Source organism: Anomaloglossus baeobatrachus, chromosome 4, assembly GCF_048569485.1.
Source record: "Anomaloglossus baeobatrachus isolate aAnoBae1 chromosome 4, aAnoBae1.hap1, whole genome shotgun sequence".
Taxonomy (NCBI): domain Eukaryota; kingdom Metazoa; phylum Chordata; class Amphibia; order Anura; family Aromobatidae; genus Anomaloglossus; species Anomaloglossus baeobatrachus.
Genome location: NC_134356.1, coordinates 525,292,947 through 525,319,260, shown reverse-complemented (window position 1 = coordinate 525,319,260; position 26,314 = coordinate 525,292,947). Strand labels below are relative to the sequence as shown.

The 26,314-nt window shown below is 43.1% G+C and overlaps 1 protein-coding gene across 2 annotated transcripts in view; it reads left to right on the top strand.

Moving 5' to 3' along the window:
* SEMA4B (semaphorin 4B) overlaps nt 1-26,314 on the top strand; it is a 413,906-nt gene that overhangs the window by 372,189 nt on the left and 15,403 nt on the right. For both annotated transcript variants that reach the window (XM_075345909.1, XM_075345908.1), the window contains exons 4-6: nt 19,099-19,250; nt 19,337-19,399; nt 24,940-25,038. In XM_075345909.1, the coding sequence (XP_075202024.1) occupies nt 19,099-19,250; nt 19,337-19,399; nt 24,940-25,038 (314 nt within the window). The remainder of the gene's footprint in view (nt 1-19,098; nt 19,251-19,336; nt 19,400-24,939; nt 25,039-26,314) is intronic.

The window sequence follows — 26,314 nt, the reverse complement described above, 5'->3', positions numbered from 1 at the left end:
CATATATTTTATATATATTTGGTTGGATGCTTTGTCCTATAAACTAGCAGGAGCAGACTGGACGCCCTCCTGTCTTGTAGGAGACGTGCAGGGCTTCCTCATGTGTCTCTTACATGCTCTACAGAGCAAAGCAAATGCACTTTGCTCCTATGCTTTTATGGTATATTGCCTAATCTTTACAACTGATGATGCATGTGTTAATCAGTCTGAATGTTAATTATTACACACAGGGATTGCTGCTGAGAGTCTGCACAGATACATAGCCGGGCTGGATTATTTCTAAAGCTGGTTATCCAGAAAACTCCATACAGCTGGTGTCGGGGATGTAAATGTGGAGAGTATCTTCAGTGCCAACTGGTTTGCTTTTGGGGAATAGTCTGTGTTTGCATATTTGTGTGTAATATGACAAAAAATTATCTTTTGTTTAAATCAGGTTTTTATGTTAAAAGGAACCTATTGCCTACAATAAAATACTATTTACCTACAGATATAGTGTTAATCAGCATTTAAGTACTGTTTTAAATCATATGACAACACCTGTTGGTGTAGGAAATACTCAACATAAAACACTGAGTTCAAAATTTAAAAATTAAATTTTTATTTTGAAATATTAAAAACATTAGAAAAAATGGTATGAATAGTATATAATGGTGCTTCAAAAAGGAGGGACACAATACCAGTCTATAATTTCATAATGAGAGTATAAAATTATAAATATCTGATTACAGTTGTACAGGCAGAGGTGTTAAAGCGTGAATAAATAATAAAATAACTGTCAGAAATATTTTATGCTAAAAATCTATATGGTTAAGATAAACCTATTTTACACATATAGCAATCGCTGATAAAACGATAATCTATTTTTCAGGCATATTCAATGGTAATCATTTTAGGTGCTAGTAAATGGACAAGGTCCTAAAGTGCATGGAATATAACAATACTTTCATTGTCCCATTGAATATGGTGATAGGACACCTTAATAGGAGTTCATAACGTGCACAATGTGAATAAAGTGCTCCTGTGCTTGTAAAATAGCTGTTACCTGTTGTGTGGTGCTGTATTGTCCCTCCACCCCGACGTACGTTTCAATTCACTTTCTTCAGGGGGTGTATGATATTCATACCATTTTTTTATACTGTTTTTAAATATTTCAAAATAAAAATTTAAGTTTTAAATTTTGAACTCACTGTGTTTTTTTGTTGGTGTATTTCCTACTCCAACGGGTGTTGTCATATATTTTGTAAGCAGTGAATTACCAATTCAGACCTATTGTTGTTAACTGTTTAAATCAAGTCTGGCAGAATTAGGGGAACAGTGGCTACAGGGAAAAAAATGAAACATGATCTGTCAGTAGGAACCAAACCTTTTAAACTGTTTGTATGGACATTAAAGTGAACCTGTCAGGTGCAATATGCACCCAGGACCATGAGCAGTTCTGGGTGCATATTGCTAATCCCTGCCTAACCGTCCCTGTATACACTAGCATAGATAAAGAGATTTTTAAAAAATGCAAAAAGCATGCTTTTGGCAGGATCCAGCCTGTCTTGGAACCGGGTATCTAATCATTCACCACATGAATTGCAAGGTCTAGTTGAGCTGTTGTTTTTTTTCTCTCTAAGTTTGTATCTTTAAAAGTAGTATTTAGAAAGATCGTTTATTATATGCTAATGAGGCCCACGACTAGTCGCAAGGGCATTACTTCCCTTGGCTAGCCAGCCCACATAGCATGTTAGCACGCCCCTGTGGGCATACTAACATGCTAATGAATGCGTAGTGACGCCGCACATACCTCAGTCTTCATGGCGGTCGGCGGAGGATGGATGCGCACTGCTCATGACTGGGAGTCCCCGGGACGTCCGATCATGTGCACTAAATTGATGCTGGGAGTAAGCTTCCCGACTTCATTGATGTATAGTGTGCATGACCGGAAGTGCTGGGGACTCCCAGTCATGAGCAGTGCGCATCCATTCTCCGCCGACCGCCATGAAGACTGAGGTATGTGCGGTGTCGCTGTGCATTCATTAGCATGTTAGTACGCCCACAGGGATGTGCTAACATGCTATGTGGACCGACTAGCCAAGGGAACTCACGCCCTTGCGACTAGTAGTGAACCTCATTAGCATATAATAAACGATCTTTAGAAATACTTTTTCTAAAGATCTCTTTATCTATGCTAGTGTATACAGGGGCAGTTAGGCAGGGATTAGTAATATGCAGCCAGAACTGCTCGTGGTTCTGGCTGCATATTGCACCTGACAGGTTCTCTTTAAGGTCATAGAAAGTTGAATAAAATGATTCCTTGATATCTGGAATCCGATGTCTTCCAGAAAATTCCAGAAAATTCTACTCTTTTCTTATATGTAGGTGAGCTGTTCCAGGCTATGGACCGGACACTAATCTGATCTGCAGAAGAACCTGGCCAGAAATGATTGTAAATAAAAGGGGGCATTACAGTGTGAGACATGTAATGACTAACAGTCTGCTCTCCTGATGTCACAGCAGAACTATGTGTGATTATAACTGACCAAGGACAGCATTAAAAACAAATGCATCTAATAGGCAGTTTTGAAATATTGTTGCACTACAAACAAAAAAACATTTTCCAAGATAGGGTAATAAATCCCAAAAGCATAAGCACAAATCAGACACCAATCCTAAAGTAGCTCAGGACAGAGAAACCGTACTAAGCAGTTCCCATAAATAATTTTAATGCAAAAAAATAATTAAAAGACAAAGGTATAATAGATCAATAAATAGTCCCAACATACAGGAGACAACAGGTGTTAGTGGGTGAACCAAAAGGTAAAAGAGGTCCTAGTGGAGAACATGGAGTTATAATCCATACAAGATTCAGTATACATAGTAAGAGCAAAAAATTGCATGCCAAAAGAGAAGTATATAGCTAATGCAAAAAGAATCAGTTAGAATACACTAATTTGCATTGTGGTAGACTAGATAAGGAGATTCGCCCACCAAACACATCCAACAAGCATATCACGTGGGTTACAGCAGGGACCCCTTTAGTGGGGCACTTCCCAAGCCTTTGCCTTCTGAGGTTGTTTCTCGGCCGGCCTAGCACCAAGCTCTTCAGAGTGATTGAAAGCGCATTATCTGTATGACGTTAGACACCAGACAAGGAAATGAGACCATGAGCTACAAAGGCTGGAGTTGAGCTGAGAAACAGCCTCAGGAGGCAGAAGATGGAGAAGTGCTCTGTCATTTCAAGAGCACTTAACACCTGATTTGCATATGGGAAAGCGGAGAGATTATATTAATTTGTCAATGGATTTAGCTTTCAAAGACCTTGTATACCCATATATGTGGTTTGGGAGTTTGATCTTACTGACATATTCCCTATAAAGGGAACCTGTCACATGGAAACCTGTAGATATAGGGCTTATCTGCAGGTTAATAGTGTTCTAAACCAGTGTGGCGCCTGCACATTAAACCCTGCTGCTGGGGGGAAATGAACTCTAATCCTCCCGGCAGCATTGCGGTTTCAGGAATGGAGGTGGCGTCGGTGCAGGTTCAGTACTCGCTCTGTGTATCGAGATTGGCATCTGTAAATGCACCCCCCCTCCCCTGCACTGACTGATGGCCACTCTGCATTAGAAGAAGCAGTGCTGGGGGTGCAGTTACAGCTGCCGGTTTCAATACACAGACCGGGGACTTAACCCACACCGGTACCGCCTCCATGACTGAAACCGGATCGCTGCCAAGAGGAGTAAATTTTTTTTCCTCCCAGCAGCGGGGTTTAATGTGCAGGGATCAGGCAGGTTTACTATGATGGTATCCTGCAGATTAACCCCATATCTACAGGTTAATAGTTTTTTCCCACCTGACAGGTTTCCTTTAAACGCTAAACAGATTGCAAACATACAGTATATGCAGATAAATGTTGTTTTGGCGTTTTGTTGTATTTTTTAAAAAAAAAATTAAATTATTTTTTATATCATAAACTAAAAATAAAACTTTTGCAATTTCCACATTGTCCACTGAGCCTAAAGGCCCCGTTACACATAGCGATGTTGTTATCGAGATCGCTGAAACATCACAGGTTTTTTTGACGCAAAAGTGACCTCGCTAGTAATCTCGCTATGTGTGACACATAGCAGCGACCAGCCCCCCGCTGCGATATCGCCGATCGTACTTGAACATCCTGATTCATTTTTTGATCGTTGGTGTCCCGCTGGGCAGAATGCATCGCTGTGTTTGACACCATAACAACGACGAGCGACCTCGTTGGCGACTCAGAACTCAGCGACGCGGGCGTGGTTTTGCTTTGTCTTTTCAACGCTTCCTCAGATCCAACTGGTGGTCACAACTGTGTTATGATTGGGCGACCTCGCCATAAAGAAGGCAACGTAGTAGCACTTCCATCCTTTGTTCCTGAGCGCGTACAGGTCAGCTATCAATTATATGTAATCATAACCATATTCTGCATTATGCTCATTGTGCAACAAAGGAAGGAAGCGCTACTGCGTTGCCTTCTAATGGCAAGGTCGCCCAATCCGAGAATGACAGTGCAGCAGTAGTGGCCACCAATCGGAGCAGAGGGGCGTGGAAAAGGCAACGCAAAGGCACGCCTGGGTGGAAACACTACGCCTATATCGAGGTCTGAGTCGTCAGAATAGCTGCTGTGCGACAGGGTCCCAATGACCGCCGAGGTCATTGTATGGATCGCCGTATAGTTGCTGTGTCGTTAATTAGATCTGCCTGTTTGCCAGCTCACTAGCAACCATGTAGTGACGTACCAGCGATCTTGATCAGGTTGTATCGTTGTCGGGATCGCTACGTGTAATGGGACCCTAATTCTAGAATATTGTATTCTGTACGGGAAGCCACATACATGTAGGCAGCAGTAGACTGGCTCTGACTCTGTTCTGGCTATGCTCTGATCTGTTCAAAGGTCAATGTCAGAGAGGAGGAGAAGCCAAGCTGTGACATCCATTGTGAAAGGAGGACTACGTGTTATCGGTCATTGTAATCCTGTCCATTATCATCGTGAGGCTGCTAAAAAGTCATCTATACAGTGAAAATGACAAGGTTTCGGGTATTTTTGTTCTTATAAAGGAATAGTTACATGTTTTAAAAAACAAAATACAATATCTACATAAAATCTGATTTTAAAAAAGTTATTTTCTGATGACACTTTAACTTTAAAGTACTAATAAAGGCCAGCTTTTACCTCGTATGTAGCCATACGTACACACATTGTTAGAGCCATTTTTTGGCCTAATATTAGTGCGGTTCATGATGCCAAAAACAAAATAAAAAGAAACATTACACTCACTGTATATTGTGAATTTTCAATCGGCTTCTTGAAAGGGCACGGCAAATCGGTAAGGCAGTAAGGTTTTGTCCCCTGACGCGGGACAGGAAAGGATTTTCACGGTTTGTAAATTACATTTCGTTAAACTCTGTAGAGCATCAAAGAGTAACACATCTCTTTCAGAGAAAGCCGAGTCCCCGCGGGCTGGTAAATTTTCAAGATTGGCACTACAGTAAACTGCTGCGAATGAGGCTCTGCATGGGGCTGAACAATCAGGGTTTGGGAGACTCGGTGGACTGATAGGTATAGGGAATCTGTGGAACAATGCTTGCTGAATATTTATAGACGTGAAAGCCATCGGACTATCCTGGTTAATTGAGCGCTCAACTGTGATTAGGAAAATGGCCAAGAAATAATGAACATTACATAGATTTAAATCCGATTTTCTGATCCTTCTCAGCTGAAGAATAAGTTATTGGATCACTGCTGTCATTTTTTTTTTTTACAATGAGCTCCTTTCTCACCTAACAATTGGCTGACTCTTCAAGCCTGCAAATCCTGATGTCTTGAAGAAAATAAAAGCCAATTGGATTGCTTAAAAGCCTCAGTACACAGAGTAAGGCCGGTTACAGACGTCCTTGTTTAATCAGGTACCAGTCACACGCATGGTTATGGTCACACATGTGTAAAACGTATGTCACGTGTGTGTCACACGCATGACATCCGTGTTTGCATACATGTGACAGGTACCGGAGAAAACACGGGTCTGTGAAATAATCAGATTTTCCATATTTATCTGCTGTCTCTGGCTCTGCTGCCTCCTGCTCGTGAGCCCCGCTCATTATAGTCATTGATTATTCACCGCACTCAGGACCTGGAAGCCAGAGCAGCGCGGGGGACAGCGCCAGGCACAGCACTGCCAAGGACAGCATCGCAGGGACAGGTGAGTATTCACAAAGCACAGTGACATCCAGGAGGTCATCGGAGTTCCCAATGAACTCTGATGACATCCTGATGACAGTCGTGATACCCGCGCTACAGCTTCACGGGTATCAATATTATGAATAGTATGAATATTCAGTGAGTATAATGAGCGGGGGTCAGGAGCGGGAGGCAGCAGTGCCGGAGACAGCATCGCTTGAGAGGTAAATATAGAAAATCTTTTTATTAAAAAGAACTCACCACACACACACACACTCACCACACACACACACGCACACACACACACACACACACATATATACACACACATATACACACACACACACGTATACACACACACACACACACGTATACACACAAAGCAGACACACATGGCTACACAGAGCACATACACACACAGCGCACGTGCAAGCATACACTGAACACACACGCACACACACACACACACTCTGCTGTATACTCACCCAGAGATGCGGTCCCCGACACTGAAGTCCCCAGCGCTGCTCCTGCTTCCAGCTCCACAAGGCACTGAATATTCAGTGAGTATAATGAGCGGGGGTCAGGAGCGGGAGGCAACAGAGCCGGAGACAGCATCGCTTGAGAGGTAAATATAGAAAATCTTTTTATTAAAAAGAAGCATGTTTTCTCCGGTACCTGTCACACTGATCATGAGAGATCACACGGTCCATGTGAAAACATGGACGTGTGAGTAACAGGAAATAATAACATGGGTACGTGTGGCATCGGTGTTAAAAACGGATATCACACGTACCTAACACACGGACATCTGAAACCAGCCTAAAGTTGAAGACAAGCAATTTCAACCAAAACAATTATTCAAATAAAAACTTACAGGGAACCTGTCACCAGATTTTTCCCTTATAAGCTGCGGCCACCACCAGTTAGCTCTTATATACAGTATTCCAGAGTACTGTATATAAGAGCCCAGGCCGCGCTGTATAACGTAAAAAAACACTTTTAGAATACTCGCCTAGGGGGGCGGTTTGATCCGCAGGGTGTCGCTGCTCTTTGGTCCAACCGACACCTGCTCACTGCTTCTATCGCCGTCCCCCTTCTACTCAGCCCAGTGTGGATGATATGTCTACATCATCCACACAGGCTCACACTGCGGTCCTACACATGCGCACTTTGATCTCCCCTGCTGAGGGCAGATCAAAGATCTTTAATGCACAGGTGCAAGGAAAGGTTAAAGACCACACGCACATGTGCACTACAATATTTCGATCTGCCCTGAGCAGGACAGATCAAAGTGCGCCTGCGCAGGACTTCAATGCTGCCTAGTGTGCAAGACATAGGACGCGTCATGCACACAGGCCTCTAAAGAAGGAGGATGGAGATCACCGCAGAGAGGAGGTGCCGATTGGACCGGACTGCCTCTTAGGTGACTATTCTGAAAGTGTTTTTTACCTTCTCCACAGCAGCCTGGGCTCTTATATACAGTATTCTGGAGTGCTGTATATAAGGGCTCACTGGTGGTGGCCGCATCTTATATTCGCCAAATCTAGTGACAGGTTCCCTTTTAAGTGTGAATGATTGATTTAGCCGACCAATCATAGACCATCATCGTTTGAATTCAAGTTGGCCGAACAATTTTTAAAATATTCTTTCAATGGAACATTGCCTGACTATGAATGAGGTATCATTAAAAGAAAATTGCCAGAAAGAAGATTCATGAGTCACCTGGTGACAATGAACATGAATGGCCAGGTTGAACCACTAAAAGGGACAAAATGGACTAAAATATATATTTCTGTCGGCATTCTTATTGTACATGAAAGGATCATTCAACCAGCAGCATAGTTTAATGTGTAAGGGGAGGCTTAACATCTGTGATGTTGTGTGAGACTCTTGACATTGGTGCTGCTGGTGGTGGTGGCTTTAATAACTGTACATAGACTCTTTAAAGAACATAGGAAAACAAGGCCCATTTGAAGATTTGTAACTTTGTTGTTAAGGATAATTCTTTTAGTTGCAGATTCTATTGGTTGAATAGGAGACTCTTCTTCACACAAGAGTGGCGCTAAACTCCTAACGCGATGAACAGTAGACTAGATTACACTATTTCTCCGTTGGGCATAACTTCTGGTGGTGCAGAATTCTTGAATGTTGAAGAACATAATTTTAATAGTGCTTTAAACAAATAAACTCTAATATCCGGCAGGACAATGTTAACTGAATACAGTTAATTATTTTTTGTTTCGTTCTGGCTTTCAGCCCTCTGTGACTCTTATAAGGAAGTTTTCTGTTACCTTTTGTCATCTCCTCCCCTTTTATTGTCATTGCGGAGCAACTGGTTCCAGCATCACATCAATCATGCCTATGCTGGCGTCATACTCTTTCTTTATTCTGCACTGATGGCAGCACCTCTCCATGTTACGCATTCTCCTAGGCAAGGAGTTCAGCACTTGTAAGCTCTTTACTTTAAAGCATACAAGTGCTGCTTTGAAGCTGACCACCTCCCTGGATCCAGTCAGCTTCATTGGCCCTGCATTTCTTCCATTCTTTAGAGGCAAAGCTGCCTTTGATCGCAGCATTGGTGCACATGCAGTTTAGACCAGCAGTTCAACAGTACTGGTTTGAACTGTCAATCATCATGAGCACACCTCCCCCTGGGAAGTAGGAAATTCGGAGGCTGTGGAGTAGTGCGCTCCAGAGCAGGGATCTTAAGAAAAACCCTTTAAGTTAGAAAATAATGTTTATCCTTACCCTATCTTACATGTATACTGTAGATGGAGGATTGCAGTTGTATTTTTAATGTCCACAGCCCTAAAGGTCCACATTGCTTTTTATGTGCTTCTATTCTGCACTTAAAAAAGTGTGTTTTTGCAGGTGGTTTTTTTTAATCATGGTGATTGCGAGGGTTCAGGCGCTTTACCGCCACGATCGCCGCCTGGTCTCTGGCTGATTACTGCCGGGACCCGATTCTCGCCGCTCCCGGCAGTGCGCTCTGCACCGCACCTAAAAGGTGCGCTTCAGAGCGCAGCTGAAAAGCTCCGTTCTGAAGCGCATGGTGCCGGCAGAGAACATGCGCTCTGCATGCAGCTCCTGACATAGACAGAGCAGGGTCTGCCGGCAAAGCGCACGGAAGAAGTGACATGTCACTTCTTAGAACGCGCGCTTCGGGCAGCAGCTGAAGCGCTGCACTCTAAGACGCCACGTGCGCACGGCTCCTGCACAATCTCCATAGACTGTGCAGGGGACGCAGGACGCATGCAGTTACGCTGCGCTACAAAGCACAGCGTAACTGCATGTAATTACGCAACGTCCGCACATAGCCTAATTCCCTAAAAGCTTTGATCAGTGCAATCGCAGCATTCAGGAGGCAGCGAGAGGAATCGCTTACCTCTCCCTGGTGATTGGTCCCTGTAATGTGATCACAGGGACCCGATCACTGCCATAGTAAGCCTGGGTTGTCACCACGACGACCCGGGTTCCAGAGCTTCAGAGAACCTCACACCCCATGCTGTATGCACGGTGCGTGAGGCAAAGTGTTGCGCTATAATCCACTGTAGTGATAAAGCTCTGAAGAAGATTATAGAAAGGCAGAAAAAAAAGGAGGAACAATTAACATGCGGCTTCTCTTTTCAATAACAAAATCTGCAAGGAAAAAAGAAGCAGCATGTGCACAGCAAGTCAGGATACTCATAGACTTGGCTGGGATGCTTTTTCCTTGCTTTTGTAAAAATAGCAGCGAAAAACACATGAAAAAATACCACGTGGACACATAGCCTTAAAATATTTCTGATTAAGCAAAAGTAATGAAGAGTGAGATGTTTAGTAGGTACACATGCACATTATGTTCTATGTATATTGAGTAGCGCACTGTACTCATTTGATGTCCATTTAGACTAAAGCTGGTTGGAGATGAGAGAATAATATAAAATGAAAAAGGACAATTTGTATTGTTTGCCTTAATTATTGGCCATTAGTTGATGAACTACATTCTGTATGTCAAAATATGTTGTTAGATTTGTTTTGGGTCCAATTCTTTCATAACGAAAATGACATAGAGCGATCAAACGTTAATGGGTGTTTCTTGTTTTTCCCCCTTCTGCATCTGGCAGCATTTAACTGTGCATGGTTGTAAGTGTTTGTAATATATTGGATAAAAGTATAATGAATCCACAATTGGTCATGCCTTAGTCGGCTCTTATTATGGGCACTTTTCTATATTAACATTGGTAAAGTTTCATTAAATCTATTTTTGTAAAACATAACTGTGTATGATTGCAGATATTTACAAATGCGGAATAATTCTGTAGAATTCCGAGCAGTTTGGCCTGGGAGAATGTCTATGCCTGAATCAATAATGAGCTATAATAGTTTTCCTGTGTTGCTTTTCCAGCTATAACCACAACTGTTGTTTGCTTCTTCTAATTCATCTGTATTCAGAAGAAATGTTCTGCACACTTGTTCAACAGATGGGACTGTACAAGACTGTTAGTAAAGACGAAATAGAAGGAAGACCTTGACACAACATGGCAGCAGCTCAATTCATTCTACAAGCTGCCCAGTTATGATGTCCCGTAGCGTTTACAAGATCGTCTAGATAAGGGACTTTCTGCATAACAATAACGTTTGTGTGGACGTCGGTAAATAAATATTGTCTTTAGAAAGCGTGTTTTGATCATATCACTTATAATTAGTGGGTTCTTAAAGTAAGTTGTTCTCTGTTGTATCCTTCAGAACTGTCCAATAAAGGGGGCTTTACACGGTAGCCATATCGCTAGCGTGCGTACCCGCCCCCATCGTTTGTGCGACACGGGCATATCGCTGTCCGTCGCACAGAAAATCGCACTCCCCCGTCACACGGCTTACCTGCCCTGCGACGTCGCTCTGGCCAGCGATCCGCCTCCTTTCTAAAGGGGGCTTTACACGCTACGATATCGTTAATGTTTTATCGTCGGGGTCACGTCGTTAGTGACGCACATCTGGCATCACTAACGATATCGCAGCGTGTGACACTTATGTGCGATCTAAAACGATCGCAAAAGCAGACAAATTCGTTTGCCGCGGAGAGGTCGTCCTAAAACAAAAAATCGTTTGCCTCTCATTAGTGATGTTGTTCCTCGTTCCTGCAGCAGCACACATCGCTGTGACACCGCAGGAGCGACGAACATCTCCTACCTGCCTCCACCGGCTATGCGGAAGGAAGGAGGTGGGCGGAATGTAACGTCCCGCTCATCTCCGCCCCTCCGCTTCTATTTGACGCCTGCCGTGTGACGTCGCTGTGATGCCGAACGACTTGACCCCGACGATAAAACATTAACGATATCGTAGCGTGTAAAGCCCCCTTTATATTTAACCCCTTCACCACCATGGACGGATCTTTCCGTCATGGATCGTGTCCCGTTAAGCCCCGCCCCCTGCCGCGGGCAGGCGGCATGGATTGGCACACATATCAGCTGTTTTCAACAGCTGACATGTGTGCCTACATGTTCTGAGTGGAATCGCATTCCACCCGGAACATTAACCCCTTAGATCTCGCTGCCAAAGTCTGGCAGCGAGATCTATATGCGCGCGGCCATGTTTTTTACTTACCGCCGCCCCCTCCGGACGTCACGTGAGTGATCACGTGACGTTCGGTGGTTGCCATCGTAGCACAGGGTCATGTGATGACGCCTGCTGCTACGAAGTTTCACTTTCGTTTTTTCTCGGCACAGAGCAGAGGAAAAAAGAAAGTGACTATTTCTGCTGTTTACAGCGGTATAGCTGTGATCAGCAGATAGCGATCAGCAATCGGATTGCTGATCGCTATAGCCCCCTAGGGGGACTAGTAAAATAAAATAAATAAAGTAAAAAAAAGTTTTAAAAAATTAAAAAAAAAACAAAAAACCTAAAAGTTCAAATCATCCCCCTTCCCCCCACTGAAAATTAAAGGGTTAAAAAAAAAATAAATATACACATATTTGGTGTCGCCGCGTTCACAAATGCCCGATCTATCAAAATATAAAATCAATTAATCTGATTGGTAAACGGCATAGTGGCAAAAAAATTCCAAACGCCAAAATTACGTTTTTTGGTCACCGCAAGTTTTACGCAAAATGCAATAACAGGCGATCAAAACGTAGCATCTGCTACCAAAAATGCTACCATTAGAAACATCAGCTCGAGACGCAAAAAATAAGCCGTCACTGAGCCATAGATCCCAAAAAATGAGAACTCTACGGGTTTCGGAATATGGCGCAAAACGTACGCCACTTTTATTGGACAAGCGTGTGAATTTTTTTTAACCCCTTAGATACAAGTAAACCTATACATGGTTGGTGTCTACAAACTCGCACCGACCTCAGGCATCATACCCACACATCAGTTTTACCATATAGTGAACACCGTGAATAAAACATCCCAAAAACTATTGTGCCATCACACTTTTTTTGCAATTTTTCCACACTTGGAATTTTTTTGCTGCTTTCCAGTGCACAATATGGTAAAACTTATGGTTTCATTTAAAAGTACAACTTGTCCCGCAAAAAACAAACCCTCATATGGCAAGATTGACGGAAAAATAAAAAAGTTACGGCTCTCGGAAGAAGGGGAGCAAAAAACAAAAACGCAAAAACGGAAAGTGCCCCGGGGCTGAAGGGGTTAATAATAACTTTTGGAACATTCCTAATTGTAAGTGAACTGATTCTTGTATTAACTCGATGATGAACCGATGTCTTATGTAATCGTCAAAATAACCTTAAAGATGTGTTAACACCAAAACATCCCCTATCTGTAGTGATGAGCAAGGATGCTCAGCACTGCTCACTACTTGACCGAGCATTGGGGTGCGCGGGTACTCGCAGAGCTCGGCCGATTATCACAGGTGCTCAGCTGTTTTGTTTGTGAAACAACAACCACAAAGCACAAGCTCACTTCACTGCTTGATGTGAACAGGCTCCCAGGGATGGGCATACAAAGTGTCTCTCACTGGGATTAAAGCAACGTTTTTGGTGTCTAAAAAAAATAAATAAATAAATCAATATATAATATAGCTGATTGTATGTGGGTGGAGAGCCAAAGTGCCCAAGCATTGACTTCCATTATACTCGTTATTTGAGTTGAGCCGAATGTACATTGCTATTTTTGGTACCTGAAGAAGGCACATGCTAGCTTCGAAACGCGTAGAACTAGAACAATAAAATCCGCTGATTACATCGTTTGCTCTCCTGAATCCATCTGGCAGCATGGCATCCCATTTCTTTTCTTCCACTGATTGATGAAAGTTAAGTGTGTGTAAGTTATGGAAGTGAGATTGTGAGCCACATTGGATCAGGGAGTAAAGTGAATGTTGACAATTTCTGTACAGCGCTGCAAATATGTTGGCAATAGGTAAGCAACATGAAAATAATTTGCAGATACGGTGGTTAATGGCCATATTAGCTAGTGCGACAATGGCGTACAATAAAATGCTTTATAGAAATGCTGTTATGGGCTAATGTACTGTATGGGCTCACTCACACAAGCGTATAAGACCAACGAGGACTATCCATTGTTTTGTCAGATGGCACTTGGTCCAATGTTATACTATGGGGCAGTTTCAGGATGAGAAAAAGATGTCAATATGCTGCGAGTGGCAGTGCAAACTGAACTGCGTACACCCATTCAAGTCCATAGGTGCTTGGAAATCATTGGAGTCCTAGAATGGAGAGCACGCAGACATTTGTTTTTCATCTTCTCACCTGTGATACAATTCTCCGAGAGAATCCGATCACACTTAGGGGTACTTTGCATGCTGCGACATCGCAAGCCGATTGTAGCAATGCCGAGCGCGATAGTCCCCGCCCCCGTCGCAGATGCGATCTCTTGTGATAGCTGCCGTAGCGAACATTATCGCTACGGCAGCTTCACACGCACTCACCTGTCCTGCGACATCGCTCTGGCCAGCGACCCGCCTCCTTCCTAAGGTGGCGGGTCGTGCGGCGTCACAGTGACGTCACACGGCAGGCGGCCAATAGAAGCGGAGGGGCGGAGATGAGCGGGACGTAAACATCCCGCCCACCTACTTCCTTCCTTATTGCAGGCGGGATGCAGGTAAGGAGATGTTCCTCGCTCCTGCGGCTTCATACACAGTGAAGTGTGCTGCCGCAGGAATGAGGAACAACATCGTACCTGTCGCTGTAGCGAAATTATGGAAATGACTGACACTACACAGATCACAGATTTTCGACGCTTTTGCGATCGGTTATCGGTGCATGTAGGCTTTACACGTTGCTTTACTTTACTTTACACTTTACTCGTTACTGGCGCCGGATGTTCGTCACTTTCGATTTGACCCCGACGATATCGCAGTAGTACCCCTAAGTTGATACTTGGATCAGAGTTTGACCGGAATGTCATTAACATAATTATTCCAACTGTCTCGCATGAGAGCACATACGCTCATGTGACCGCAGCTTATAGCTGAGAAAGCAGTTTGATTTTTGAAGTTCCATGGACCATAGAAAACAACCCAAAAATTTGGCAGTTGCAACAAATCTCTAAGCAAGATTTCTACCAGCGTCTTGATTTTGGCCTAACTTTGTACAGATCTGAAAAAATATACATACAGGGTGCCAAATCTAGGAACAGCAGCACCAAAGGCAGTCGAGGTATAAGCTGCTTGTGACTATACAGAACAAGGTACTTAATCTGTAGTTGAGTTTGCCGTTGGTTTAACCGATGTGGTACAGTATGGTAAACCTTGTCCGAAGAGATTATTTTTAGAAAAGAACCCTAGTTCACAAAGGCTTTGTTCTGCCAGTATGCTCTTTTATTTTTCCCAGTTTTCAAAAATTTCCCACCGCTTTCACCGCCATGGCATATACCGGCAGTACACAACGCTACAAGTAACACGTGAATTTCTTTATTTCGTCTGACAAGTCGCAACTGGAAAATGTCAAGGCTGCTCAGACAAGCTAATGAACACTAATAACAGAATGCTGTCTAATGTTGTGAAACACGGCATGAAAGATGACAAAGGTCAGGCTACATTTGTGGATCGCGCCTCACAGGAGGCCCGGGCATTGAACAGAATGATTTCTTCCAAGGCTTGCTCTTCATTACTCTTGTCAGCTTGGCACATTCATCTTCTAGTGAAGAGTATTGGAGTTTCTGCAGGTGGTTTATTGTTTCAGGATAATGCTCTTAGATCCCATAGTTTTGTCGTATCGCCCCTGCATGGCTTGGTATATTTTGCCCATAACCCAATAAAATTGTTTTAATTAATAGTCCATTGTAATTTATTGAGACCGGTTTCATTTTTAAAGAATGAGAAGAAAGTGCCTGATTTGGCCATAACATGTAGCTCTTGGCTGCTGTAGGCTACCGGGCTAGTATGGAGCTCTTGGCTGCTATGGGCTACTGGGCTAGTATGGAGCTCTTGGCTGCTATGGGCTACTGGGCTAGTATGGAGCTCTTGGCTGCTATAGGCTGCGAGGCTAGTATGGAGCTCTTGGCTGCTATGGGCTGCGAGGCTAGTATGGAGCTCTTGGCTTCTATGGGCTACTTGGCTAGTATGGAGCTCTCGGCTGCGATGGGCTGCGAGGCTAGTATGGAGCTCTTGGCTGCTATGGGCTGCGAGGCTAGTATGGAGCTCTTGGCTGCTATGGGCTGCGAGGCTAGTATGGAGCTCTTGGCTGCTATGGGCTACTTTGCTAGTATGGAGCTCTCGGCTGCTATGGGCTGCGAGGCTAGTATGGAGCTCTTGGCTGCTATGGGCTACTGGGCTAGTATGGAGCTCTTGGCTGCTATGGGCTGCAAGGCTAGTATGGAGCTCTCGGCTGCTATGGGCTGCGAGGCTAGTATGGAGCTCTTGGCTGCTATGGGCTACTGGGCTAGTATGGAGCTCTTGGCTGCTATGGGCTGCGAGGCTAGTATGGAGCTCTTGGCTGCTATGGGCTGCGAGGCTAGTATGGAGCTCTTGGCTGCTATGGGCTGCGAGGCTAGTATGGAGCTCTCGGCTGCTATGGGCTGCGAGGCTAGTATGGAGCTCTTGGCTGCTATGGGCTACTGGGCTAGTATGGAGCTCTCGGCTGCTATGGGCTGCGAGGCTAGTATGGAGCTCTTGGCTGCTGTAGGCTACTGAGCTACTATGGAACTCTTGGCTGCTATTTACTTCTGGGCTAGTTTTCCTCGGGCAGTTTTTATACACCAGACATAGAATGTTTTATTCGTTCACACTGGTGGCTATTAGAGATTATCACTGGTATCCGTACCATGAGGGCATTATGTATGGTATTATTATATATGTACTTTACATATATCATCCGTCACATAGGTAATAAACTGATCACAATATACCCTTACGTTTGTGTCTCCAGTTTTGGAGCGGAGCAAAAGTCAGGCTGTTCACCATAAAGATATTGTGTTTCTGAGCCAAAGATCTGTTTCTGGCAACACATGGAGTATGTGCTATAAAGCTAGCTGTAGGAAACGTGAAGATGGTTAGTTTCACAAGGGAATAGCAATCACCTCTTGATTATTAATGAACTGGAAAACTATTCAAAGGACACAGTTCACCCTATGCTACTCAGTCTTAAAGGGAATCTGTCAGCAGGTTTTTGCTGCCTCATCTGAGAGCAGCATGATATAGGTAAAGAGATGCTGAATCCAACTGTGTATCATATCAGATTACTGGCTGCAGCCATTCTGACAAAATTAGAGGTTTTAGCTGTAACATGTAGCAGAGCTGAGAGATATAACCCCACCCACACCTGGCTCTCTATAGAGATTGTACATTGACAGTGAGGTGTCAGTCACAGCAGGGGGCGTGCACACAAGTTTCTAGTCCTGTAATGATAAAGGTCCTGCTGTTCCAACAAACATTGCAAATAAACAAAAGATGGACTGTGACCAGGACAGAACTTCTGTGTTAACCCTTGCAGCATGCTGGCTTCAGCTGACATAGCAAAAATCTGCTGATGGATTTCCTTTAAACAGCTTCCCGTTGGGGAGCAATAGATTGCAGCGGAGCATGTGTTGGTGAGGTAACAAAATTCACTTATTATTCACCTGTGTAGTTTTATTTTTCATTATTATTTGTTTATTTTTAAGAATGAGTGATCTTAATCCTATTATTCATGGTTGTCACTGAGGGCACATAAACTTTCCCAACCCAAAAGTATATGACTGAGCCTGTGCAACTAACATGGGGTGCAGTGACGGACAAAGACGGAAGAGGAACCCTGGGCAAGAGCAGTATATGGGCCCTTCTTTGTGACTGTGACAGGACCTGGTTGCAGATTTAAAGGTGAAAGTGGCCCCCCTTACCTTATGGACCCCTGTGCGGCTGCACTGGGGATATGTCCGCCCCTGATGAGGTGGTAATATCAGTGAGTTTTCAGTGCGATTGATTAAAATAACTAAAAAAAAAAGGGCTTCAAGATGTCTACCATATAAGAGTTCTTCAAAATTATTAATTGCGTTAGGTTCATGTGATAAGTGGCCAGCACATGATAATGGAATCACTGCTTTTTGTTGTTCCATTGACTGCACTCCCTTATAGTTATAACTGTATATTCCTAGTGGTCACACACCTTTTCCAGGTCAAGACAAATACATGGCCCCAATTTACATTAGGTTAACGGTAGCCAAACCCCCCCAACCATATAATGTGAATGGGGGTCCTCTGACTCTTCCTCTACAGATGATGTCAGAAACATTAAAGATACATTTATATACCCCTCTCATTCTGTTCGCTCGGGGATAGACCACTGCCAGAGGTGTTGGACAAAAGCCAATCCCCTCCTCATTGTGAACACTCTGCAGAATGAGAAGAGTTAATTTCCAGCTAAGCAAGTATTCAGCTGACAGCTAAGTAAGGCTAGGTTCACATTTCCGTTGTTTTGCATCAGTAACATGCGTTGCTTGACGCATGTGACTGATGTGTTGTACAACGGATGACAAAGAACAGAATTCATTGTCGGACTCCGTTGTGTGCGGGGGCGGAGTGCGAGGTGGGTGGAGCCGAGCGGGGCCGTGGCGCTGAGGACGTCAGTGTCACGATCTGCATGGCTGGCGACAGGTGAGTGTGTGTGTGTGTGTGTGTGTGTGTGTGTGTGTGTGTATGTGTGTATACATGCGGAGTTCGGGAGGGGGTGGAGCCGAGCGGGGAAGTGTCGGGCTCCCTGCACACATAGCCAGGGTAAATATCGGGTAAAAACTAAGCAAAGCACTTTTCTTGGTTACCCGATATTTACCTTAGTTACCAGCGTACACCGCTTAGCGCTGGCTCCTTGCACACGTAACCAGGGTAAATATCGGGTAACTAGGCAAAGCACATTGCTTGGTAACCCGATGTGTATCCTGGTTACGTGTGCAGGGAGCCAGAGAGAGCATGCACAGCGAAATCCTACGGATTGCGCTGCTCAAAAAACGTTACAAGCTGCGTTCCTCCCGCCTCGCGGTCAGTCGTTCCACAACTGATCAGTCGGGCGGTGGATGCAACGCAGCATCATCAGTCACAATCCGCCGCTCATACAAGTCTATGGGAACAACTGAATCCGCCAAACGGATTCCGTTGTTTACCAGAGCAGCGGATTGTGACTGATACAATTTAACGGAAGTGTGAACCTAGCCTAAGATGTCTGGGCAACTATTATAAATGCGCATGAATCGGAAAACACTTGAGCTTTCTTGTTCCGGTCCAGATAATGATTCTACATATGTATGTTGGCGATGTGCGAACTGTAGCCAGCCACAAATTGCTGCAGGATCTATATTGCTCCTTTGGTCTTTGTCCAAACGTTTGATAAAAGCTGAGTATCTGTCTTCATTTGAAGATTCCTATCCAAAATATATAAATGTTCACTTAAAATCATATTTGTGTATTGGTGCATGTTGTAAACTACCATCCTGTATAGCACCGATTAACATATATATTCTTCGTCCTTTTGTAGGTTCTACAGAGAGGACTGTGAAGAGGTTTGAGGCAGAAGGAGTCGGCCATTACACAACCCTACTGCTCAGTAAAGATGGCAGCACGTTATATGTGGGGGCCAGGGAAGCCTTGTTCTCACTGGACAGCACAAACTTTACATCTCTATCAAAGGTAGGGGCTTCTGTTCCCTGTCCTTCAGCGGTGGTCAGCCAGCTTGGCACCTGTGATAATGCAATGGTTCTTTATTCATTTTTCAGTTAATATGGAAAGCAGAAGATAGTAAAAAGAAGGAATGTACTTTCAAGGGAAAAGATGCCCAGGTATGTTCTACCATGCACTCTCATTATGCATTCTGCAGCTAATATTGCAACATGTAGGGGTTAAATCAGTAAGTAGCCCTGTGTATCCAATAACATAATTACTAGTGATGAGTGAGCACTACCATGCTCGGGTGCTCGGCACTCGTAACAAGCAGCTGGATACTCGGGACATGAGCGACTCATGTAACAAGTATAATAGAAGTCAATGGGGAACTCAAGCATTTTTCCAGAAGATTTCCTGGAAAAATGCTTGAGTTCCCCATTGACTTCAATTATACTCGAGTTGAGCCCGTCCAAGTATCCAGCTGCTTGGTACGAGTAGTGAGCACCTGAGCATGGTAGTGCTCACTCATCTATAATGATTGCATTAAGCAAGCCTGTAACAATCTTCTGATCCGCCAGTTGATGATTGCAGTCTCTAGTCTTGTCATACGTTTATAATTGGGCCCAAATTTTAATTTCCTGCAAATATTTTTTTATTCAAACTTTAGTCTTTGGTCGATTTTTTTTTTTTTTTTTTTTTTTAATTATGTCACAAACTATTAAAAAAAACACATAATGAAAATATCTCGCTGTTTTCATTCTGTTCTATGAACCTCATTGACTCCTGCTTTGTAGAGATCCCTGTTTTATAGATACCACAGGATCCACCATCCACAATAGCTGGAAGTCATAGCTCACCTCCTCCCCCTCCCTGGACAATGACCACTGCACAGATCATAGAGCAGGCCTGGAAAACTCACATAGAATTCAATGAAATCTCTAGTCCACAGGTTTCTTTGTCGACAATTACTAAACATTTACATTTTACTTTGAAGGGTATGTACACAACTATCTTTACACACTTGTGTCCTTTTAGACAAGTTTTTCCTAAGGCTAGGTTCACATTTCCGTTGTTTGAAGTCCGTCAGGTCCGTCAGCAACGGATCAGTTGTTTTTTAGATGTCAACTGACGCAATGGATGTGCTTTTCACAGGATTCCTTTCACAGGAATCCTGTGAAAAAACTGATCCGTCGCGTCTGTTACATCCGCTATGCGTCTGTTTTTTGACGGATCAGTCATGATCCGTTTGTGTTTGGGACAGCCCAGTGGGTGTGCCAAACATGCTGGGCATGCTCAGTAGAGCATGACGGAATCCAGCGCTGGATTCCGTTGTAAGACGGATTACGACGGAATCCAGCACCATAGACAAACATTGCAAGCGTGACTGATGGCAACGGATTCCTGCGTGGCGCGTTAATTTTGACGGCCAGAAAAATGTTACACTCTACGTTGCTCCCGCCCGGCGGTCAGTCAAAAAATGACTGACCGCGGCGCAGCGGATGCAACACAAGGTCATCAGTCGCAATCTCCCACTAATACAAGTCTATGGGACACAACGGAATCCGCTAAACGGATGCCGTTGTTTACCAGAACCGCAGATTGGGACTGATACATTTTAACGGAAATGTGAACCTAGCCTTAGAAGTATTTTTGGTCATCTGTTTTGCCTTCTGGTGCTTTACCACTGGCCTTCTTTTTTTATATACTTCTTATACTAACTTATATACACAAAGTAGTAAGCCGCCTGAAGGACGGGCAACTCATTTCTTTTAACCACTTCAAACTTGTTAAAAGGAAACCAAAAAGACTGAACATATACACAAGTCATTTTTACATTGCTCTGCATACATTCCCTTTTCTTTTTTTTTTTGCTTTTTTTCGTGCTTTTCAGGTGGATTTCAGGCATTTGAATGTCTTGTGCACATACCTTTACATTCAGAGCCTAGATTTGCACTTTGGCCACCAAAGCTCCGCACCTTTTCTCATTTCCTGTATTAAGGTATCCATGAGTTATCCATCAAAAGTCAAAAATGCTGATGTTTAGAAAATGGACCAGATTTTTGATAGACTATTAAACTAAAGCCTTCCATACATAGATTGAATCCTGTCCAGCTTTAAGATATTTTCTTTACCCTTACAATGGTCCTCAGACATGCAAAGCTATTTACAACTACGTGAGATGAATTTACATGCTTTTATTATTACTCCTTTACATATTTTGTTAATTTTCTTCGTATTCTTTTTACTAAATTGTGTAAACTCCACTGTTTTAGAAAAAAAAACCCATCTGTAGTTTTACAGTCCCACAGCCTGAAACTATTAAGCTATAATACAGATAGAATATATATTCTTTGTCCGAAGTACAACCACACCCTTGTTACACGTATCCTCTGCACGCAGTTGTATTTGCATGTGTACTGTACCTGACCTCTTTATTAAATACATAATGGTAAACAGGAGCGAAAAGGTTTGTGTCGTGTGTTTGTACAAAGCTACTTATGTACAGCAAACATTGCAAAAAATGACAACCTGTGGCTGCATTTTCATGTGTGGGTAAAAAAACACAGTGAAGAATCTGCAGCATGGCATCTTTCTACTCTAAGTTCAGATTTGTCACCCTATATGGGTTTTAAAGAGTTAACTTGTTTTGACTGGTGATAAGTGAGTACTCTACTCGTAACGAGCATTGTAAGGGATGAAGCGGATATACCTGGAATTTGAATTATAATCTAGGCATGAGCGAGAGATAACGTGCAAAGTCAAAAACATTACCAAGGTCCGGTGGTGGAGGGGAGCCTGACGTACGTTTCGCGGCGTCTAGCATATCGTTAGCCGCTTCATCATGGGGGAAGCTAGACGCCGCAAAACATACGTCAGGCTCCCCTCCACCACCGGACCTTGGTAATGTTTTTGCACTTTATCTCTCGCTCATGCCTAGATTATAATTCAAATTCCGGGTATATCCTCTTGATCCCTTACAGTGCATTGCATGGCTATTTACGTCAAAGGCAAACTTTGCCATTTACGATATTATTCCTGACTTGGGATTTCTAGCTAATCACCTGGCATTTTTTCAACTTTTATTGATAGGCATAACATGTGACCATTGTTTCCATCATTACCCTAGTCTGTACCCGATAATTGTTTTATCATGTCCCCCGTTCTTCCTCTTTACCATCACTTTTTGTCTTTAACATTGTGTAATTTTTGCACTATGCACTTTTAGATTCTCTAAATAAATATTGATTATTACTCAGCATTTTGCTCAAGTTCCTTTGTTTATGATCTGTCATCTATATGTATAGCTTGCTTGTTTTTAGGCTGTGGATACTGTGTGCCCCCCCCCCCCCATGTTTTCATGCTTTTATGCAGCACTGACACTTTTTTGATACATTTTAATATATATGTTATTACCTTAAATGGTTATTTTAATCTTTTTTGAATAAATACCGTAAATAATTTTTATTGGGCAGAATACTCGTGTCTTGGTTTCTTTTTATACAACTTTGCTTTTTGTTTAAGCTACAGATTGTAGTCTGCTGATGTTGAGCATTACTTATTCCTAAATTGAACGGATTAGTGATAGACTTTGGGATTCACAATTTTTTCTTAAACTCTAAGCTTATACAGTACAATACATTGACACGTATGCATCACCAAACATGAATCACATGACATTAATGGCAGCAGGTATATCACCGAATGGAAGCATGTACATTCCCATTAATGATTGGGGTTAAAAAATGATGCAATTTTCCGAGTTTGCATTTATCATTGTATAACATAATGATGCGGCATCATCTGCTGTGTAGGAAGATCTAGGGGAGGTGCCCCTTAAACAATATCTCTTCTCAAATGTTTAATGCAGTGCTGTGGATTTGATATCTGGTATTTCAAGCTCCTCTCATTTGCAATGTTGAAGCCATTATTGGGCAATTTGCTAAACTTTGCAACTTGTGCTGACTCAAACTGACCTTCTACCTACAGAAATATGACTACTGAAGAGGTCACAAGTGTGATTACAAAAGAACAGATGTACAAGGCTAGATACATTATGAATAGTTTATTCCTCTGAGCTTTTTTGTATGTTTCTCTTCATATAGTAAAAAAACTACCCCCCCCCCCCCCCCATCCCCTCTCCTCAATTCCAGGAATAGTGCCTCTAGGGAGGAAAAACTACCGTGCAAAGAACTGACCCTATTCTATGTTTTGGACAAAATTTGGACAAAATCCTGGTGTGAAAGTGGCCTTATAGGGAATCTGTCAGCAGGTTTTTGCTATGCCATATGCTATCTCAGAGCACCATGATGTACGGGCAAAGCCCCTGATTCTGGTGATATATCAGTTACTAGGCTTCTTGCTGCAGTTTTTATAAAATACCTGTTTTATCTTCTGAAGATCTAGTAGTTCTCTGAATACTTAGCTCCACATACCCCCACGTACATTACTGATTAGCACCTTTCTTTATACACTGTGCGTAGGCAGAAAGCTGCCAATCACTAGTGGGGTCAGGATTATACAGAGCTAATGATTAGGGATGACCGAATACTTCGATTATTTGGCTTCGCGAATATTTTCCGAATACCTCGCCGCTATTTGACTATTCGATGCACAATGTAAGTCTATGAGAAGTCCGAATAGTTCCGAATAGTTGTTATTCGGGTTTCCCATAGACTTACATTGCGCATTGAATATTCGCGAATAGTCAAATAGCGGCGAGGTATTCGGAAAATATTTGCGAAGTCGAATAATCAAAGTATTCGATCATCCCTACTAATGATTATAGCGGACTACATGGCAGCAGGTTTATTAGTCCTGTATTGATAATCTCCTGTTGATAAAACAGTAATATTATCAAAACTACAGCAAACAGCCAAAGTAAGTGATACATCACTGGAATCAGGGTCTCTGTCCCTACATCGTGCTTCTTTCAGATTAGATGTCAAAAACATGGTGACCGATTCCCTTTGTCAAGTTGTATCTTCAGGAGTAAAACGCTCCTAACTCCACTTTCCTGCTATGCCATGTCGGTACGCTTCTGAAGACTGACAGTTCGGACCAGTAGCATAGTCTTGTTACCAGTCTGTATTCTGCTTCTCTCCGGCTGCAAGCGGAGGGACAGCTTCAGAGTAACGAATCTTGTTTAGGTAACCGGCCAGGCTGGGACTGGAGGGTGATTGGTAACCTGTGCACTATAAAATTAAATATCCCTATGTTCTTGAGAATGAAGACGATATTTAATGAGGAGTAAATTACAAAATTGTCTTGTTTTATTAGCACTTTGCTACCACCTTAAAGGGGTTGTCTCAAGTTCATATATGGGTAAAATTTCAGCTTAACCATAAGGGGGTTATCTTGCTGCATCCAGCGCTGCTCACTTCCACTTCCGATGACATTACGACCCACCACCCTGCCGAGATGAGTGCACAGTTAGCAGCTATTGTGCACATGTCCATGTTCATTAGAATAGGACACGTGCCTGATACCTGCCAGACGTGCACATCTCAGCACTGGTGGGGGGTTGTAACGTCATTCGCACGGCTCCGTTGTTGGTTCTGGACAATCCCTTTAAACATTGTGTGGACATATAAAGCTTTGGCATTTTGCTGTCTATTCCATCGGATGACACTGGCCTCTTATGGTGTCATGTGATAAACTGATGATCAGTAGATAATATGCAGTCAATGACTTAAATCTTGTTTTTTTATTGTTTCAGAGAGATTGTCAGAACTATATAAAGATCCTCCTGCAGCTGAACAGCACACACCTCTACACCTGTGGGACGTACGCCTTCAGCCCCAACTGCACCTACATCGTAAGCACACTTCTTCTTCCCCAGCTGTGTTGGAAAGCGGTCACACCCGGTCTGGGTTGGGCTTAGTCTGCTATTATGTGGGCTGCTGAGAATATACATGGATGGCTATTCTGGAAATATCTACAAGAGTATAAATACCCTAAAACCAGTAAAAAAACCTTTTATTCTGAGTCCGTAAACTTTGCTAATACATTGATGTATGAATGGCCTGTGATTGGCTGCAGCTGTCAGCTAACTTTGAGCAGCGTGTCATCATGATACATCCAATGACACACTGCTAAGTCATCTGACCCCTGCATCCAATCACAGTCCGCATTGGTCTAGTAGCTACTGGAATGGTGACATCATGGCTTCCTGCCTTAGTGCAGACCACGGCTTGTGCTGGATCCAGGTGGGAATCGGTAGGTGAGTAATACGGAGTTTTTATTTTTGTACATAACCTGTACCCCGAGCAAAGGTTTATTTTGCCTGAAAACCCCTTTGATTTTCTCGTATGCTATGTGTATGGTTTGACTTCTCTTCACCCATCCCAGGACTTGTCTGGTTCCATGAATGAGGGGTCATTATGTACTGTATGTAGGCCATAGGCTGAAACCTGCTTTATGACAAGAGCCTGTTATTGTAGTGACTTCACTGGTATGGAAGCCTGTTATCATCCCCGTATGTTAGAGACACAGACGGCAATCCGAGCTTGGATCACACATACTAACACCCTTACCTATTTCTTTATGTTTTCACGCCCACAACAAATATACTGTAATTATCCATGTTATTATTTGGGAATGGCATCTAGGCAGTTAACTGTAATTTGGGTGAAGCTGCTGAGGATGCATCTATTTTATTTATCCATGAAATACCTGAGGATTATTAGCTATACCAATATTTATCCGTATGCTTCTAAAAAGTACTGTGTATGCACAGATGCACTGATACTCATGGGTGCCCAAGGCTAACGTCTAATCATTGCAAACAGGCACACACAAATTCTGCCTGCTTCATTGGAGCCAATTACAAATCCCATACTACACGGAGCCGTTACACCTACACACATCTGTACGCAGTGAGCAACAGGCCAATAATCATCTGCTACAATAGTTTCAGAAAGTTTAGCGATAAAGGTGTGTAGAGCGTGAGGTCCAAGGTCTAAAAAGTAGCACAAAGTTGGCAATGTCTGAGACAATGTCTGTAGAAGCAGATAGTTTTCGGCTTATCTGTGTTGAAATGGTTATGCACTTTGAATCCTCTCTTGTTGTTAGAAGGTTCCCCAAATGTTGAT